This window comes from Nicotiana attenuata, unplaced genomic scaffold, assembly GCF_001879085.1.
Source record: "Nicotiana attenuata strain UT unplaced genomic scaffold, NIATTr2, whole genome shotgun sequence".
NCBI classification, from domain to species: domain Eukaryota; kingdom Viridiplantae; phylum Streptophyta; class Magnoliopsida; order Solanales; family Solanaceae; genus Nicotiana; species Nicotiana attenuata.
In genome coordinates this window covers 250,227-269,979 of record NW_017671537.1, presented here as the reverse complement: position 1 = coordinate 269,979, position 19,753 = coordinate 250,227, and the positions used below count along the sequence as shown (strand labels likewise).

The window sequence follows — 19,753 nt, the reverse complement described above, 5'->3', positions numbered from 1 at the left end:
AAGATGTAATCCGCAACCTTAATCTGGAAATGTCTTGAGTGATCTTTTCTCGGATGACTTCGTATGGGGTTTGATATTCTTTTGCTGCTGCCCAGACTCTTTCCCGGTGAGGATGATTGCTTGTATAATTCCAGCTTGCCCAGTCTTTTGGCCATATCTCTTTCGGAATGCACCTATTTTGCTGGAAAAGGATTCTTTGTGCCTCGCTATATTCTTCTTCCATTGATAAAATGGACACGGGAAATTTCCACCAGAATGATGCCTCTGCTTGTGCCTGGACTTTTCCATTAATAATCTTTACTGGCCTATGAAACATGAATACCTTTGCTGAGTAGGAATCATTGAAACATTTCATCCAGTATCTTCTAGGTTTGAACCATAGCAAAAATATTTTAAGAGCTGGTGCAATGTTATCAAAATCCTTGGATGTTTCATTTGAATTCCATGAAAATATAATACTGATGGCATAGGTACCAGAAAAACCATAATAGTTATTGTGGAAAATCCTTGGCTTGAGCTATGAATATATGGCAAAAAGGATATTCTGGATTGACCCCATATGGCTTGAGAATGGATCCTCCATGTTGTCGGAAAACTTGGAGCTCGTAATGAGTTCTTCTTTCCATAATAATTGACGGATCAAAGGGATCCATGAGGTTGAACAATTCCGGTAGATGATCTGTTGGCTTTGATGAACTTGTTCCTGGTAAACTTGAAAACATGAAGATGTGACTGATTAGTTTTTGCTTTGACTTCAGTTTTGCTGGGGAAAATCTCTTTGAGAATTCTTCCGGTCGAGACAGAAAATCTGCGAGAATATTATCCTTTCCTTTCAGGTGCCTGACTTCAAACTTGTATGGAGAGAACCATTGAGCCCACCTGAGAATCTGAGGATTGGGAATAATTTTGGCATTTAGCTGAATCATCTTTGGGAAGGCCTTCATATCCATTTCTATCAGAAATTCTGTATGAATAAGGAAGAAATTAAATTTCTTGATTCCATTCTTTACTGCAAGAATTTCCTTGAAAGTGGAGTGATAATGTTGCTCGGCATCTTTGAACTTTCCACTGGCGTATCCGCATATTTTCCTGTGGCCATCTTTTTCTTCAAATAGAACAGCACTCCAATATTCATTGCTAGCATCAGTTTGCAATATCTTTTTACCGTCCGAAGGGATATAGAGGGACTTGACATTTTTAGAAATCTCCTTTATTTCCTTTACTGCTTCATCTTGTTTCTTTCCCCATGGTGGAGCATTTTTCTTGAGCATCTCTGTAAGTGGAGAAATGTATGTAGAGATATTTGGGATGAAATCTCTCACATAATTTATTATGCCCAAAAATTGTTGGATTTGCTTTGTTGTGAAGTTGGTATCCGGAAATTTGAGTAATTCTTGACATATATGTGGTCCTGGACTGTATTCACCTAGGACAAAATGCATTCTAAGAAAATCAATCTCCTTTTGAGCAAGAACCATCTTTTTTGCTGAGAGCATGATTCCGTACTGTGTTACCAATGCCTCAAATTGACGAAGCAAGTTGATATGTTCCTCCAATGTATAACTAAATAACAGGATGTCATCAATGTAAACTAAAGAGGTATGGGGGATGGGTTGGAATATTTTTATCATGGCTTTTTGGAACAAAGAAGGCGCAGTTTTTAACCCGAAAGGCATGAATTTCCATTGGAAGTGATGATCGGGGATGCAAAATCCCGTTTTGGGTCTTTCTTCAGGGTGGATTCCCAATTGCCAAAATCCTAACTTTAAATCAAACTTTAGATCAAATTCCAAAATTTCTTCACATTCTTTCTTTGCAAGCTGAAGATGATCTGGATTCATCCCTGAATGACTGGCTTTTGTTGGATTGATATTTTCATTTTTCTTGAAAGGGAGCTTGATAAAAAACTCTTCGTTTTTCCATAACGGGCGTTTCCCTTTCTTCATGAAATCCTTGTGGGATTCGGCACATGATTGTTCAATGAGATTTTGCTCAATCTCTTTGATTTGTTCGTCATTGGTGATTTGGAATAGCCTTGGAATCTCAGAATAAGGTCTGAACTGCTTTTTAAAATCTATCCCGTTGGCCCTGATCTGGAGTTGATCTCTAAGTTGTATGTAAATGTCGAATCCAATAATAAGATCCTTTCCAGGTACATCAGATCCTAGCAGCTTGGTTCTGTACTTCAATCCTGGAAAGAACTCAATTGTGATCGGGTGCTTTATAATGACAGTTGTGGTCAAGATTGCATTTGATGCAGTGTTGAAATCCTTAAAATGCGGTACCCATTGATCTTCCGGGAGAACAACAGGATTTATAAGTGAGGAAGCAGCTCCGGTGTCGATGAAAGCAATAACTCGAGTTGGTTTATCCCACTTGGATGAATAAACTTTGAGTTCTACTTGAGGAACGACTGTGAGCGCATCGATCTCCTCTTGGGCTTCGATCATTGGTTCTGGAATTTGGTAATGATCATTGCCTTGATCCTCATAGATATCAAGAGAGAATAAAGTTTCTTCATTGGGTTCATCATCCACAGAGAATATGGATTCAAGGTCCTCTTCCTTTCCGAGATGTATGCCGGTGTAATCTTCAATTTCTTCAATCAGTTTGACAAATCTTCTTGATTGTGGACAATTCTTAGCAAAATGTCCAATCTTATGACAAATAAAACATCTGTTTTTCTTGTGAAAATTTCCTGGCCTTCTTTGTCTGAAATATTTTGTGCGTCTCTTGGACCTTGATTTCCCATCTGAAATTCTTGGCCATTTGAACCTCCTAAATTCTCTCCGTCGCCTAGATGTGCGGCAGGAACATCCTGATCCGGTGATTAGATTAGATTTGCGGCATGCTTTGTCAAGCGCTGGATTGTGTTGGATAATTTGTTTTAGGGCAGAGCGCTTCCTACAAATATCATCCAATGCTACAAAAATAGCTTTCCTGATGTAACCAATTTGTGGGATTGTTATGGACTGAAACTTTTCTTCAATGATGGTCATGGTTCGACTTGCCAGCAACTTTGGAAGGGAAGATACAAAGGCTTGCTTTAGATTGATGTCTCCACCGATCTCGAAGTATATCTTCGCCATTTTTTAAAAATATCTATCAGTGTCATTTCTGTCGAATGACACACACTTCATCTCAAAGAGTTGTCTTCGCATTTTCTCCTGTCTTTGGCCAGTATCTCCGCAGAAAACTTCATGTAGGATCCTGATGTTGAAGGCAAAATCTTGGGAAGTAAGAAAAGTATTTTTGTCTTGGATTCCACGTGAGTTCCACCAATCTCTAAGAATTCTTGAGAACCGTGAAGTGAATTCTGAAAGGATGATATACTTTTCTCGTTCAACCAAATTTTTTGTCACCATCCAAGTATAGAAGTCTTGGATCCTTTGAGGCCATTTTGAAACATTGACGTCATCTAAGGTGAAAGTGTGGAAACCAGTTCCAACTGGTTTTGACGCCATTGGCTCATATCTTTTTTCTGGGATTGGTTCATCTGTCATGCCTTCTTGTTCCTCATCTACTTCAGATATTTCTGGGTCTCGTGGCTGGTTTACAAATATTGGGGGATCGTCTTCTTCGGCAGAGTTCGCTGTGGATTCATTGCTTGATTGAGAGCTATCTTCCATTGTTTCATCTTCTGATGAATTTAGAGATTCCGACCATGGAGTATCTTCCTCTGATGTGTATCTTGGCTGGGAGACATAGAGGCCTGGAGCCTTCTGGTTAGAAATCATCAGATTTTCGGGATTCGATCCTTTTGAACTTTCTCCTTGGTCTCACCTTTTCTTGGTTTGTTTCTGTGCTGCAAGGGCATCTTTCCTTTCCCAAACCATTTTTGCGATATCAAAATCATGTTCTTCTTTTGCTGGTTGGGTGAAAGAGATAAGATTTTGTGAGGTAGATGGAAATGTAGAAAAGGTATAGTCCAACTTAGGCGGGGAATATGCTTGTGGGGACATAGGGAAGAAGGTAGGCTTTGAAGGGAAAACTGGGGGTTTTTGTGGCTCAAAGTGTTCATTTCTCAAAAGTTGGATTTGTTCCTTGATGGAAATCGTCTCTTTTTGTTGTTGTTGGAAAAATTGGAAAAGCGAAGTTCCTGGCGGACAAATCTCATATTGTAAATTTGCTAACCTTAGTTCCAAAGCTTTGATTAGTCCGGCATGGTGAGACGATGTCTGCTCCATTTTCTTCTCAATTGTTTCCACTTTGCTCATCATTTTGTTCTGTGTATGGGCCACATTCTTTATGGTGTTGCCAATGTTGTTCAGGACTTTGTTTTGGCAGATGGAGTTTTCTGATTGCCAATTTATTGTTGCTTCAATGTCACTCGTTGGGGGTTTTTCTCCAGAAGGTAGTACTATGTTTTTCTTGGGGATTTTTGGGGCATCACTGATACCCTCTTTTTCGAAAGATTGAAGTGGAGGAAAATCTTGGGAGTGGCTGGAACTTGAAGGACTCATCATAAATATTTGCGGATATGCAGACTTTTGGGTTGATGGAGTTTTAGGTTCAGGTTACTCTTTGGATTCTGGGTTACGAGCTGATGGTGGTTTGGGTTTTGGGGTGGTTTCACTATCATCCCAACTTGGAGTGAATTTTTCTGGTAATTTTGGCCATTCCTGGGGTTCATAACTGACAAGAAATTCATATTTACCTGGACGACTTAATGAGCCAATTGAAGGATCTTTATTTTCATATTTGGCTCGAAATTGTTTTTCAGTAGCTTTCTCCTTTTTCTTGGATTTTGGTTTGCGCTGGTGATGTTCATCATATTCTCCAATTGGATCTTCTAAACAGTCTTGGCAGGTGCAATCAAGATCCCATGGGCAGTGACCAGTGAAGGGGCATTTGAACCACCACATTCTTTTTCCTTCTTTGTCAAAATATTGGCACCAGTCATGTTCTTCCATGATGCTTTGTATATTCCAGAAAAACTCTCCATCAGGTTCTGGGTATGTATCTGTGGTATCTTTGGGTTGAATCATTTGGCAAGAGAAGATGGTTTTATTGGGTTTTTTGAGATGGGAATGGTCAAAGCTTATACAAACGGTTTTGTCACTTCTTTTGGTAAAAGTTGGTTCACCAGATTGCAGAGGTTCTTCAGGTTCCCTTAGCTTTTCGTAATTTGTGATCCAAGAGTCAGGAAGAATTTTGACTAGCTCATCTCTGGAAATCTGTCTGGGTATTTGGGTGCACGTGGTGTTTCCTTTGGTAGCGTCAATATTTAAGAGTAAAGCATTTTCTCCTCCGGGGTAGACAGAGATCCATGGCATGATTTTGGACTCGCCATGCTATTTGGTGGTGAATAGTAGCTTGGATGGAATCTTTGGCTTGTGGGGCTCCTTGGATTTGGACTTGGATTTTTAGAGCTTCGGTTAGGTATGGGTCATAAAGGGACATGTTGAAATTTGGAAGATAGTTATGAAGATTGTCCCGGCATTTAAGGTAACTTCTGTAGTACCCAAATTGGCATGTTGGTACTCCAAATATCTTGTATCTAGAAGAGAAAGTCGAGCTACGACAGGTTGACCTTTTCTTCCGTGGTATGTTAAAGCGATTCGGATAGCACCAAAATGAATATGGGTAAAACCATGATCTCTCCATTGTCTGGGAAAATCATCTGGTATTTGAAGAGTGATAAATTATTCCTCTTGAGTGGCAAGAATAGGATGCTGGTCAAGTTTTGAGGCAGCAACATATTCTTTAACTCCTTTTGGTCTATGTTGGACTAAGGAACGAATTTGGGTCCAGGGTGCAAAGGATTTTTTGGCAAAAGCTGAGTAAGGGTTTATGAGGTGTAGTTCAGTGGAGGATACTTTTTGTTCATCAGGTAGTATATCTACTTCATAGAGGTAATCATATTTTTTGGACAAGGTTTTATATAGAGTAGGGGACATATTCATTTTTGCAAGGGAAGAGGATGATGGAAATGACTCAGACATATTTAGTAAACTGTTCCTCCCTTCGAAAGGATGGGCTGGCTCTGATACCACAGTATTAGACAGAGCAAGAGACTCCAAGAAAGCAAACTAAATCATAGATACGAAAGTTTCCCTACAAAGGGGCTGGCTTCAACAACTCATAAGGGACGGCTTGCCAAGCTACACAAACAGTTAACGTTGATTATAGTACAAAAGTTTTCCTAAGCTTCAACTTAAGAAATCTCACTCCAGTTTATAATTTTCCACAAGTTTGATATACTCACATTGGATCAACATGCAGCACAGAAAATAAGAAGTTATCCCTATTCAAGCGTATAACTGAAAAGAAGAAAATAGTAATTTGTTGCCCCCAAATCATAGCTACAGAAAACATAAGCAGATGAATACAAACACAAATTGACGAGTTGAAAATTTCAGAAGAGAACTGCTTTTTGGGCATAATTTACCTGCAATAAGATAAAGACATTTACTTAAAAACAATAGATTGACAAACCGTAGTCATTACAAGTGTTGGGATGGCGCAAATTTAACTTATCAAATCGATCAATATCATCTTTGTTAATTCTATGGATTGAGCTATGTGAACCTTAGCTGAGAAAAAAAGGAATAGAAGAAGGAAATGAGCTAAAGTAGGAAATGCCTGATTATGTTAAAACTGTTCATACACTATACAAACAACCCCTATTTATAGAAAATGACTAACCGACTTTGTACATCTAACTACCTAGTGTCAAATAGACTAAACTACCTTTAGTTTGATACACATTAATTCACCCCTCTCACAACACTCCCCCTCAAGGTAGGTGGTGTAAATACATCAAACACACCTAGCTTGAAACTCAAGTATTCATGCTGAATTCTGCTTAATCCCTTTGTCAACAAATCGACCTGTTGTTCTCTTGTCCCAACATACTTGGTCGCAACCAGTCGTTCCAATATCTTCTACCTTATAAAATGACAATCTATATCAATATGCTTTGTTGTTCATGAAATATTGGATTTTCCACAATCTGTATTACTACCTTGCTGTCCCAATGAATGTTCACAGACAACTGAACCTCATTTCCTATCTCCTTTATCAACCCCACTAGCCAAACCAATTCAACAACTGTGGCTGTCAAACTCTTGTATTCTGCTTCAGCAAAACTTCTAGATACTGTTGTCTGCTTCTTAGACTTCCAAGACACTAACGAACCACCTAGCTTGATCAAGAAAGCTGTTACAGACCTTCTAGTGTGTTGGCATACAGCCCAATCTGCATCACAAAATCCCTCTGATGTGCCTGTGGTTTTGCTGGACATCAATATGCCCTGCCCAGGATGGTTCTTTACATATTTAACAACTCTCATTGCTGCCTCCATATGTGACCTCTTTGGTTGCTGGAGAAACTGACTTAGCACCTGCACACTGAATGCCAAGTTAGGCCTTGTCACAGTCAAATACAGCAGCTTTCCTATTAGTCTTTGATAAACACTTGGATCTGGTAGTAGCTCATCTACAACATCACTTGAAGTACCAAGATGATCATCATACTCCTTGGTAGTCAACTTTGCATTCACTTCTAGTGGAGTGGCTACAGGCTTTGCTGCTCCAAGTCCAAGTTCAGAGATAATCTTTAAAGCATATTTTCTCTGATGCATAAGAATCCCATCTGCAGATCTGGCAAATTCTATTCCTAGAAAGTACTTCAACTCTCCCAAGTCTTTCATTTTGAATGCCTGTTATAGTGCTGTTTTTCTCTCTTTAATTAGATGTAGATAGGTACCAGTGACTAGCATGTCATCTACATACACCAGCACTATCACTGTGCCTTTAGTAGTCTACTTGATGAAGAAAGAGTGATCATATTGGCGCTGAACAAAGCCAAACTGATATAAAGCTTCTGTGAGTTTCTCATTCCACTATCTAAGGGCCTGTTTCAGGCCATATAAGGATTTATGAAGCCTAAAGACTGGTTGAGACACCCCCTGGCTTCTGAATCCTGGTGGCAATCGCAAATAGATCTCATCAAAGAGATCACCCTGAAGAAAAACATTATACACATCCATCTGATGAATGTGCCACTTCTGAGTTGCAGCTATTGATAGAACAGTCCTCATAGTCACCATTTTCACTACAGGTGAAAAAGTCTTCTAATAATCAATCCCCTCTTTTTGATTGTACCCTTTAGCTACCAACCTAGCCTTGAATCTCTCCACTTTATCTGATGCCTTGTATTTAACCTTATATACCCATTTACAACCAATTGGAACCTTGCCTTCAGGAAGAGAGACAATGTCCCAGGTGTGATTGCTTTCAAGTGCTTCAATCTCTGCCTTCATAGTATCTATCCACCTAGGATCTTGACTGGCTTCATCATATATAGTAGGTTCTACAATAGAGAAGGCTGCAAGATAAGCTTGGTATTTAGGAGACAGGACACTATAGGAGACATCGTTTGCAATTGCATATGGTATAGCCTCATGCACATCCAGTGATACAAAGTCCTTCATCCAAATAGGAGGATTCTTTGGCCTGGAGGATCTTCTAACTTCTTCTTCTACAACTGAAGGGATAGATGACAGTTGTTGAGTAGATGGAACCTACACTTGACCCTGATCAGAACTGTCTCCAGTTGGATGAGCCATGATTGATTCTCCTTCACTCTCACTTGCAGCATTATTGTCATGAACATTTTCATTTGTATCACTGGGCACATCTCCTATATCTGAGTGTGTCAACTTAGCCTCATGCTCACTGTTGTGGCTCATATAAGAAACTGCTGGGACCCCTGACAGCTGAGTATAGTCTGCAGGAACATCTGATTGTAGGAAGATTTGTATATATTTATTTCTTGTATGTCTAAAAGGAAAGACAATCTCTTTGAAAACAACATCCTTGTTAACAAAGAAAGAATGATTATTTAGGTTTAAAAGTACATAGCCTTTCTGAGTTGCAGCATAGCCCATCAACACTGCTGGTATAGCTCTTGACATAAACTTGTCCTTCTTTTGAACTGCTTTGGCATAGCATAAGCATCCTAGTACTCTGATATGTCGTAATGAAGGTTTCATGTGGTGCAACTTCTGAAAGGGTGACACTTCATTTGTAACTGAAGAAGGCATCCTGTTGATTATGTGTACTGCAGCTAGTACATAGTGTCCCAAGTATTTCAGAGGTATATGAGCTTGAAATCTCATCGCTCTAGCGACCTCTAAAATATGTCTATGCTTCCTCTCAGCTACACCATTTTGCTGAGGAGTATATACACAGGTTCTTTGATGAATCATTCCAAGATTGCTACACAGATTACTACATATTGAATTCACAAATTCCAATTCATTGTCTGTCCTGATAATCTTAACACACTTGTTATGCTGTGTTTTTACATAACACAAGAAGAATTTTAAGAGCACACATATATCTGACTTATACTTCAGCAAAAATAACCATGTCATTCTTGAGAAGTCATCCACCAAAGTTAGGAAGAATTTATTTCAATCAAATATAGGCAATCTATAAGGACCCCATACATCTGCATGTATCAAATCAAAATACTCTGTGCTTTTAATATTGCTGCTAGGAAAGGAAGTCTAGTATGTTTAGCTAATGGACATGCATGACAATTGTCCACAGTTGTGACACAATTCTGAGTTTTAACAGGGAACAACTTCTATAATACTACAGAAGATACATGTCCTAGTCTCATATGCCACAAGTCAATATCCTGCTTTTCCTTAGGTTCTGTAGTGTCCTTGACTCTGGATTGCTCTTATTTTTGTGAGGGATCAACATATAGAGGCCATCATGTTCCTTGCCAATCTCCTTCACCCTCCCACCGTAGAGATCCTGAAATAGGCAAAAATCAGGATAAAAAGCAACACAACATTGTAAGTCTTTGGTTGCGTTGGATACTGAGAGTAGATTATATCTGAATCTTTGGACATGTAGGACATTTTTAGTACACTTCTTGCTGAAATTGGACTAGTACCCATGTGTGTAACATAGACTACATCTCCATTTGGCAGGTATACCTTCTTAGGATTACTAGGTTTGATCTCTTCTGATATAGATAACAGATTTAAGTCAGACACCATATGATTAGTAGCCCCTGTATCAATGATCCACTCTGGGGGGGGGGGGGCTTATTACTCACTAAAAAGACACAACTAGTACCTGTTGTGTGTGCCATATTTGCTTAGGGAGCAGTCAGAGAACTTTTGTTCAGCATTTGTAAGATCTATTCATATTGTTCCTTAGTAAATGTACATGCTACTAGTTGTCTTCCTGATGAGCTATCTCTTGAGGTTGAGGGCTGCCTCTGCATTTGTACTCCAGACTGAGTTGAAGTCTGCATTTGTTGAGACTGATTCTGCACCTGCAAAAATGGTTGTACCTAATTATAGAAGGTCTTTTGGATCTTCAATACAAACATTATAAGTTGCAGGTCCCCTTTTCTTCTTAGATTTGAAATCTTGTCGATAACCAATGATCTTCCAGCAATTCTCCTTGTCGTGCCCCTTCTTCTTACAGAAGTCACAATAGTCACTGTAGGTTCTTTTCTGCTTAGAGTAATTTCTAGACTATTGACAATTGTTTGGCTGAAAGTTATTAGGCTGAAAACTAGGTTGGAAATCACTAGATCTGGAGGAATATAGGGCAGTTGACTCATAACTTTCAGCTGGAATAGGTGATGTCAATCCTAAATTTCCTGTTGCGGCAACTATAGACTTCTGGTTTTCATCACTCATAATCATAGAGAATGCATGATTAACTGTAGGTAAAGGTACATCAATAGTATTTGACTCCTTGCTTAAGCATAGGAGTCGTTCAATCCCTTAAGGAATTGGTACAACTTTTGTCTCTTCATAAAAGCAACATAATCTCTGGACTTCTCACAATCACATGGAGCGGGGACTAAAGCTTCAAACTCATCCCAGAGGTCCTTCATCTTAGTGTAATAAACAGAAATAGATGATGTACCTTGATATAGGGTTGCAATTTCCTTGTGTGGATTGAATGACCTAGATCCATCTACTTTGTCAAATTTCTCTCGCAAATCCTCCCAAACAGCCTGTGCACTAGCTCCAAATACCACTCCTCCAACAAGCTATGGAGTTACAGCATTCATCAACCATGAGAGTACAATTGCATTGCACTTCTCCCATTGTTCCCATAGATTTTCATGAATTTTTTCCTTTTTCCATGTTCCTTCTACCAACCCTAGCTTATTTCTTCCTCGCAGAGCTATCCTCATAGATCGATTCCATATAGTGTAATAGTCAGTACATGTTAATTGAAAAGAAATTAATTGTGCTCCACTCGTATCTACCGGTCTAAGGTATTATGGATGATTGTGAGGCAAATCAACTCCGGACTCCTCATTAGCTAGAGTATTTCAAATTCCTGTATCTACACCTGTGGCGACATTATCCATGGAGTTGTTAACAGCATCTCCCATGGCTATTCTGCTTTAGTTGACGAGGCTTCGATTCTTCGATTAATTTTTCCTAAATCTCACAATTTCACCAATGGCGATGTGAATCGATGAATGAGACTAGTGATTCCTAGTCTTACCGCTCAGACACCATGTTAATTCTATGGATCAAGCTATGTGAACCCTAGCTGAGAAGAAAAGGAATAGAAGAAGGAAAAGAGCTGAAGTAGGAAATGCAGAAACTGATTCTGGTAAAACTGTTCATACGCTGTACAAACGATCCCTATTTATAGAAAATGACTAACCGACTTTGTACATCTAACTACCTAGTGTTAAATAGACTAAACTACCCTTAATTTGTTACACATTAAGTCACCCCTCTCACACAGTATTTTTCGATCCAAATGAAAGACAAAGAGATTAATTAAATAGTTTGATGAAGTACAAGTCCATTTTGCCGTTTAATCTTGCATGGCATACAAAATGAATTACTACCTCAAGATGGTTGAGGCAAAGAAGCGTTGGCTTGGCAGACGATGAATTCATTCGCATTCGATTACACAAGCAAATAAATATAAAAGAAATCTGCCATATAAAATTTTTATCACTTATGATTAACCGATGTATATTCTTACTTTAATTTATAATTTTGTGATTAAATTATTTAAATTAATATAAACGTGACGAGTGACAGCTGGAGTTTTATATTGTTTTAGAATGTATTACGAGTCTGGTGTGTATAACAAGATAGAGATGCAAGATAATGTGATATCATGAATACATTATCGACTTTCCTATAAACTAACCAGATATGTCTCTTCGGAGTTAATGCTGGATTGATCAGAAAGGTTTACATGATGGACAGCCCCAGCATGGGTGACTATGGCAACCATATGTCCTCACTCCGCAGTATTATGCTTTACCGTTATGTACGTGTTGATAATAATAATAATAATAATAATAATAATAATAATAATAATAATAATAATAATAATAATTGGCTACAACTGGGTGATTCAAACACCTCATACTTCTTTGCAAATGTCAAAAGCAGAGCTGCACATAATCAAATAAAGAAACTGATGAACTCAACTGGGCAGTGGATCCAAGGAGAAACTGCGATTAAAGAAGAGATAATAAAATTCTATAGAGGCTTGCTTGGGACAGCAACACCCCAATTACCTGATGTTCATCTTGAAGTATTCACTAGGGGTCGAATATTGAGCAGAAGCCAACAGATGCACTTGATAACCCCAGTGACACCCGATGAAGTATATGCAGCTTTAAAGGGAAATGAAGATCTGACAGCTCCAGGGGTAGATGGTTTAATGCATTTTTCTTAAAAAAAGCATGGTCCGTGATAGGAGAGGATATTACAGAGGTTGTCTTACACTTTTTTGATTCTACTACTCTATATAAGCCTGTTAACTGCACATTAGTAATCTTAATTCCTAAAGTGAAAAATCCCTCAAGTGTCAACCAATTTAGGCCAATATCATGTTGTACCGTGCTATACAAAGTAATATCCAAAATCTTAACCACTAGAATGCAAAATATGATGGATAATCTTGTTGATAATAGACAGTCAGCCTTCGTCCCAGGTAGAGTAATCAGTGACAATATAATCTTAAGTCATGAATTGGTAAAAGGATATGGAAGGCGAGGTATTTCTCCCAGATGTATGCTTAAGATAGACATGCAGAAAGCATATGACTCTGTGGAATGGGCTTTCATTGAACAAATTTTAATACACATGAACTTCCCCATGAAGTTTGTGAGTTGGGTAATGGAATGCTTGAAAATTGTATCCTACTCAATTAGCATTAATGGCTGGCCTACTGAACCATTTGTTGCTAAAAGAGGGTTGAGGCAGGGGGATCCTATGTCCTCTTTCCTCTTTTGCTTAGCCATGGAATATTTCTCTAGGTTGCTGAAAAGATTGAATGATGTACCAAACTTTAATTATCATCCTAGGTGCTATAAGATGCAGTTGATACATTTGGAGTTTGTTGATGACTTACTATTGTTTAGCAGGGGGGATCTGGTATCTGTGCAACTCCTTTTTGAATGTTTTCAAGAGTTCTCTGAAGCTTCCGGTTTAATAGAAAATAGGGAGAAAAGTTTTGTATATTTTGGGGGAGTGGATATAGGAATTCAAGAAATCATTCGGGACATGCTTGGCTTCTCTAAGGGTGAACTACCATTCAGGCACTTGGGAGTTCCACTCGGTACTAAAAGATTGTCAGTTATCCAATGCCAACCATTACTGGAAAAAAATGCTAGGAAGGATTACAAGTTGGACCTCCAAATTGCTCTCCTATGCAGGCAGAGTACAATTGATCAAAAGTGTCCTATTTTCTATTCAAGTTTTCTGGTCACAGATTTTTATATTGCCTACCAAAGTGATAAAACATATCGAGGCAACCTGTAGAAAGCTTCTCTGGACTGAAGGAGTAGAATTCACAAAGAAAGCTTTACTTACTTGGAAAAAGGTATGTTATCCGCAAGAGGCCGGTGGTTTAAATATTCTTGATATTGCTACAAGGAACAAGGCTGCCATTACCAATCTATTATGGAATCTTTGCTGCAAAAAGGATAAGATGTAGGTCAAGTGGGTACATATTTACTACATTAAGGGGAAGCAGTTTGGGAGACCAAGCCTAACCAAGCCTCTTCAGTTGTGCAGAACATTATGAAGATTAAAACCTATGTTCAGCAAGATGGACTATTGGAAGCTAACCTCAAAAACATCCCAGAGTTCTCAATCAAAAAGATATATGTGCTTATGAGAGGAAAATTTTCTAAAGTGTAATGGGGAAAGTTAGTATGCAATAACTTTGGGTCTGCTAAATGGGTTTTTATACTTAGACTAGCAGCACATGAAAGACTTGCTACCAAGGATAGACTACCGAAGTGAGGTATTGCTGTAGATAACCAAGACTACCCATTGTGCAACTCGTAAACGGAAAACATTGCTCATCTATTTTTTCAGTGTGATTATTCAGCGCAAGTTTGGAATAGTCTACTACAATAGCAGGGGGTTCACAGAGTAGCAATGCAATGTCATGGCCCGAGGAGTTGAAATGAGCCGAGGACTATGATAGAGGAAATAGCTCAAATGCAGCTGTATATAGAATATCACTAGCCGCTTGTGTGTACCAGATTTGAATTGAAAGAAATGCCAGAATATTTCAAGACAAACAAACTGAAGCAAGGATAATAGCTAGGAAAATCATACAGGAAGTCTTTTATAGAGGATCAATGAAGGGTAGTCTAGCTAAGAGTCTAGATAAGCTAAAAATTTTACCCCGTCTAGTAGGACTCTGGCGGCACAATCATTATAGTTGTGATTGGAGGTAACTTTGTAGTTGCAGCAGACTGGAGATGTCAATCTGCAGTTTTTTTTCTTGTACATATTGTCATTGGTAATAAAAATTTTTATTTACCAAAAACATATATCTAATAATAATAATAATCATCATCATATAGAAACCTGTCATCCATTCTTTTGGGTTAGGGGTAAGGTCTACGTACACACTACTCACCCCTAGACCCACTAGTGGGATTTCATTGGGTCGTTGTTGTTGTTGTTGCATATAAACCTATCAATTCATGGAAATACTAATTTATTATCGCCGGTGACCGCATGGAAGCAGCGCTTCAAGACTTTGTTTAAGTAAAAAGTTAATTTCTAGAATAAATTAAGATTTAGTGACATCTTAGTTTGAAATTTTTGTTTACCTTGAAAATGGTATTAACAATTATATTTGATTTTGTGGTTCTAAAAATATGTGACTCATTTCAATACTAGTTGTTTGGCAATAGATGCTAAGTGTAAGTAAAGAGAATAAGATATGCAAACCAATGTTGTCGCGAGACTGGGCCTCGAGCTGGCTGGAACAAGGGGCCTCAAGGTCTAGTTAGGACAGTTAGCAATGAACAATTGATGAAAAAACAATGATATTGAAGGCCTCGAAGATAGCCTTTTGCGGTTAATAATGGACAATAAATGAAGAACAACAAATGAATAATAAATGAACAAACAATAAATCTGTAGAGTAATTGTTGAACACGTTTAGGCAAGAAAAGCAGAGAATGTTCTATTGTATTGAATACTCCTCTGTGTTACAAAATGACAAGGGTCCCCTTTATATAGGAGGGGGGAATTTCAACATAGTACATGTCTAATAACGACGAGGAAATGCTATTGGTACAGCTGTATAATGGCTTTAGTACGGATTTGTACTATTTCTCGCAGACTTTGTCAATTCTAATCACGTGCCCTCGGGAATTTCCCGCCTTTCCATGACGGTCGTCGATTTTTATGCTGCCTCGAAGTACGCTGTGATGAGTCTTCAATATACCCTCTCGAGGTGAGTGCTTCGGGGACGAGCCTTAGACTGTGCTGCGAGCCCTATCGAGGCTGGGCTTGAAACGCCATAGAAGCCTTAAAATCGGCCTTTCCTGAATTTGACCGTATACATATAGTCCCCGCATTTCTTGGAATAAGATGATAAGAAACGATTCGAACCTCGATTTCCCCAAGCCTCTCGCGATGATGTCATGCTCGTGACGTAGGCGCCTGAAGTGATCAAAACGTCCCGTCGGTCCATATCCCAAAAACATTGAATGCACCGGCGGTCCATCTCCCCAAAAGCAGTGAATGTATGCCAACATTGGTCGGCCACTTGTACCGCCGCACCGTCACTGGCCTTCTTTATAGGGGGCTACTTGGATGAATAAAAACTACACACACTTCTTCTTCATCAACTTTTAGCCCTTTCCCTTTTCTATCTCTTTCTCTGATCACTTATTTTTATGTTTCAAACCTGTGACCACAAGGTCATATGGCAACAACTCTATCAGTTATGTTATGGCTCCCTTTTTCAAGGCTTTTCCCCACTAAGTGGGATTAAACAGAGTTGTTGTTGTTGTTGTTGTTGTTGCTATTGTTGCTATTGTTGGCTCGAAAAAACGAGAGAATGGCACCGAATTCTTCCCGTATCGGAAGATATGCGAACTTTACGCTGCTGCTCATCTCTCTTAACTTAAACCTGGTGTGGCGCTTCATTCCTTTTGCTTTCCATGGAATGAGGTTGCACTATCATCTAATAACTTTTGCATCCCACACCGTTAGAATGTCTCAAGAAGTGGCTTCACAATAGTTGTGCTGACAAGACTCATACTCGCCAAGTTTTTCACCAGGCCACAACTCTCTCTAAAGATCGAGATGGAGTCCCCGAGGAAGAGGTTCTCGAAGATGTCATTTTCGAGGATATGCCCCCAAAAGTAGATTAGGTTCTTGTCTTTTGTTTTTGCTCCTTTGTTTCTGTGTAAGGGCCCCTCGTGGGCTTTGTAAACATCTTTTGTTAATATAAGAATTTCTCTATTTTATCTTCGACTCGTGTTGAATTCCATTCTTCCTTCGTTTGTGGAAAACCCGAGTGTATAAATCTAATGATTAGTCCGAATACTGGACCCGGAACATAATAAACCCTTAGGCTTTTAACCGACTGATATAATACCCTTAAGGTTCATTGTTAATCCTCGAGCTAGGCTTAGATTGATTTGATGCGAGCTATCAAGGTCTCGAATTTAAAATAAAGTTAGCTATTTTAGGCTTCGTAGATAGTTCCCGAGTGAGAATTTTCTCGAACTCGAGTAGCACTTGGGCTTAGTAGTCGAGTGAGTGTTTGCTCGAACTCAAAATAAAGTTAGCCCTTAGGCTACACAGGTAGTCTCTGAGTGAAGATTTTCTCAAACTCGGGCAGCTCTTGGACTTGGTAGTCGAGTGAGTATTTGCTCGAACTCAAAATGAAGTTAGCCCTTAGGCTACATAGGTAGTCTCTGAGTGAGGATTTTCTCGATCTTGGGCAGCCCTTGGGCTTGGTAGTCGAGTGAGCATTTGCCCGAACTCGAAATAAAGTTAGCCCTTAGGCTACATAGGTAGTCTATGAGTGAGGATTTTCTCGAACTCAGGCAGCCCTTGGGCTTGGTAGTCGAGTGATTATTTGTTCGAACTCGAAGAAAGATAGCCCTTAGGCTTTATAGACAGTTCCCGAATGGGAATTTGCTTGAACACGGGTAGCCCTTGGGCTTAATGGTCGAGTGACTATTTTCTCGAACTCGAAATAAAGATAACCCTTAGGATTTATAGATAGCCCCCGAATGATAATTTTCTCGAACTCGGGTAGCCCTCGGGCTTGGTAGTCGAGTGAGTGTTTGCTCGAACTCGACTTGTAGGCTGTCCTTAATGATTTTTGACAAATTAATTTCCGATGCCTTGGTCCTGATGCCAATATCATGACATAAGCGGTTGAAGTCACTAAGCTTAACGCCTCGCTCATTGTTGACATCCAATTTTGTCCCTCTTTCTTCCAGAATGTTTATTTGAGCTTCTAGCATCACTTATTAGAGTAATTTTAACACCAAATTAGGCCTATTTTCTATTATTAAAATATTACTACTAACATTACTAATTATTGTAACAGTAGTTATAATTATGATTTTACCGTCATCATCATTGGCATTCCAAAATTATTCTCGTATCTTTGTGAAAATCATACCCTTTCTCCTTATTTAATCAAATAGTATTATGTGCTTAATTCAACAATTACAAATAAATATTTAATATTATAGTATTTTATTTAGAAAGTTAGTGTAATAGTTATTCATTAAATTTTCATAATATCTTATAATTATTTTATTGATTTAAATACGAGCTATTATAATTTACTCTAGCATTCTAAATATTTTAATAATTTGTTCAACATTATAATAAAGTTTAATCCAAGAAAGGAGCCCAAAGAAGATGCAAGGAAGAAGGAAATGGCTATTTTAACTCAGCCGATTATATTGGCTCAATCTATAGAAGTTAATCCTTATCCTATTTAGCATACAAATCATTTTCCATGATCCAGCCCAACACTTGAAAGAAGAGGGTTATTCATCAGCCCATTAAAGGGGCGGCCCAGCAAGCCTATATGTTACCCAAACACCTTCCAATCCGTCCAGCCCACACTATAAGACCAAGCCCGCCCGCATAAGACCTAATCAGTAGCCTTTTCTTTGCTTTTGTTTTAACGTGCTTCTTCCCTATCTTCCTATTTTGGTGAAAGTTCAGCATCTGCATAAGCCATGGCAGAGCTTTGATGTTCCAATTCGAGTAAGACTTTTGAGATCACGTGAAGCCTGCAAAGTCTGTCCAAAATCCCTAACGGGTATGTTGACCAAAATTCAAATCTGATTTAAAAAAAATCCCGCTCAAGAACCCTAACTTCTATCTATAAATATCTGCTTTGAAACTCAAGTTTGGAGGAGGTTTTCGGCCGCCCCTTTTACCCCAAAATTGATGGTTATTAGCGGCCTTGTCAGCCTAGACTTTGTTCGAAGCCGCTGCCTCTCTCTTCAAACACAAGCTTCAGCTGCCTCTATCCCTTAAAACTTATTGTTCTTCTTCTAATAAATTCTAGCTTGCTTTCTTACTTCTCCGTCTTCGTTTGCTCCTAGCAGTACTCTTGATTTTTTTTTTGGCGATTTGTTGCCTTTCGGGTTAGCGGATTCGAGGCCTGAGATAGTCCCTTGACTCTCGCCCCTGTTTGCTGCACCCCAAAAGATGGAGCGACATGAAGTCTTGATGCAAGACTCGCCCATATTCACACATAGAGTCATCACATCCCTTATTCTTAGAAGGCACCAAATAGCAAGAAAACAAGCGAAACGCTTGGGGGCGCCTATGGAGTTCTTCTTTTATTTCTTTTGCCATTCAATTTATCTAACTTTTGTGATTTTTAAATTGCTTGCGTATTTGGGTTTTATCTCAAGTTTGGATTTAATTACTTAGGTTCTTTGCTATACTTATATCACATACGATACGATAATTAGAATGTGGAATCCAAGATCGATAATCTAATAACTTTCTTTTCTTATTAGCTATTAGAGTATTCATTTTCTAGTAAGCTTAACATTATGCTTCAGACACTTTTTTATAAGAAGTAAAAACGGGTTTCAAAAGAATAAGCTAAGTATTGTTAGAAGTGTATATGCAAAATAATTTTTACCAACTTTCTTAGTCTATCTTTGGAAAATAGATTCTTATTATCATCTTTGAAGCTACATTTTGCCAAGCAATTCCACAAGAAAAGAACATCATTATTCGTAAAAGTTACTTTTCAAATATAGATAGTTATTCGGCTAACTTACTTACTGGTCTTGTCCCATTTTGTTCATTTAAATATTGACACTCAATTATAAGTTTTTACAACACTTATAAAGAGGCCTTGGCTGATCCAGTTCACTTGTTTTTTTTTTTTTTTAAAAAAATTGAAACCTATGGTTAAATCAATTTAACAAATTACTATTTTAGGTAACATGCGCATATACTAGTTACAAG

At 38.5% G+C, this 19,753-nt stretch overlaps 1 protein-coding gene across 1 annotated transcript; it reads right to left on the bottom strand.

The window, feature by feature from the left end:
- Positions 1 to 6,358: 6,358 nt before the first annotated feature.
- Positions 6,359 to 7,654, bottom strand: LOC109208860 (uncharacterized mitochondrial protein AtMg00810-like). The gene is made up of 2 exons (XM_019372016.1): positions 6,968 to 7,654; positions 6,359 to 6,391 (listed from the first exon to the last, which is right to left on the bottom strand). The coding sequence occupies exons 1-2, from the start codon at positions 7,652 to 7,654 to the stop codon at positions 6,359 to 6,361; spliced, it is 720 nt and encodes a 239-aa protein (XP_019227561.1).
- Positions 7,655 to 19,753: the final 12,099 nt, after the last annotated feature.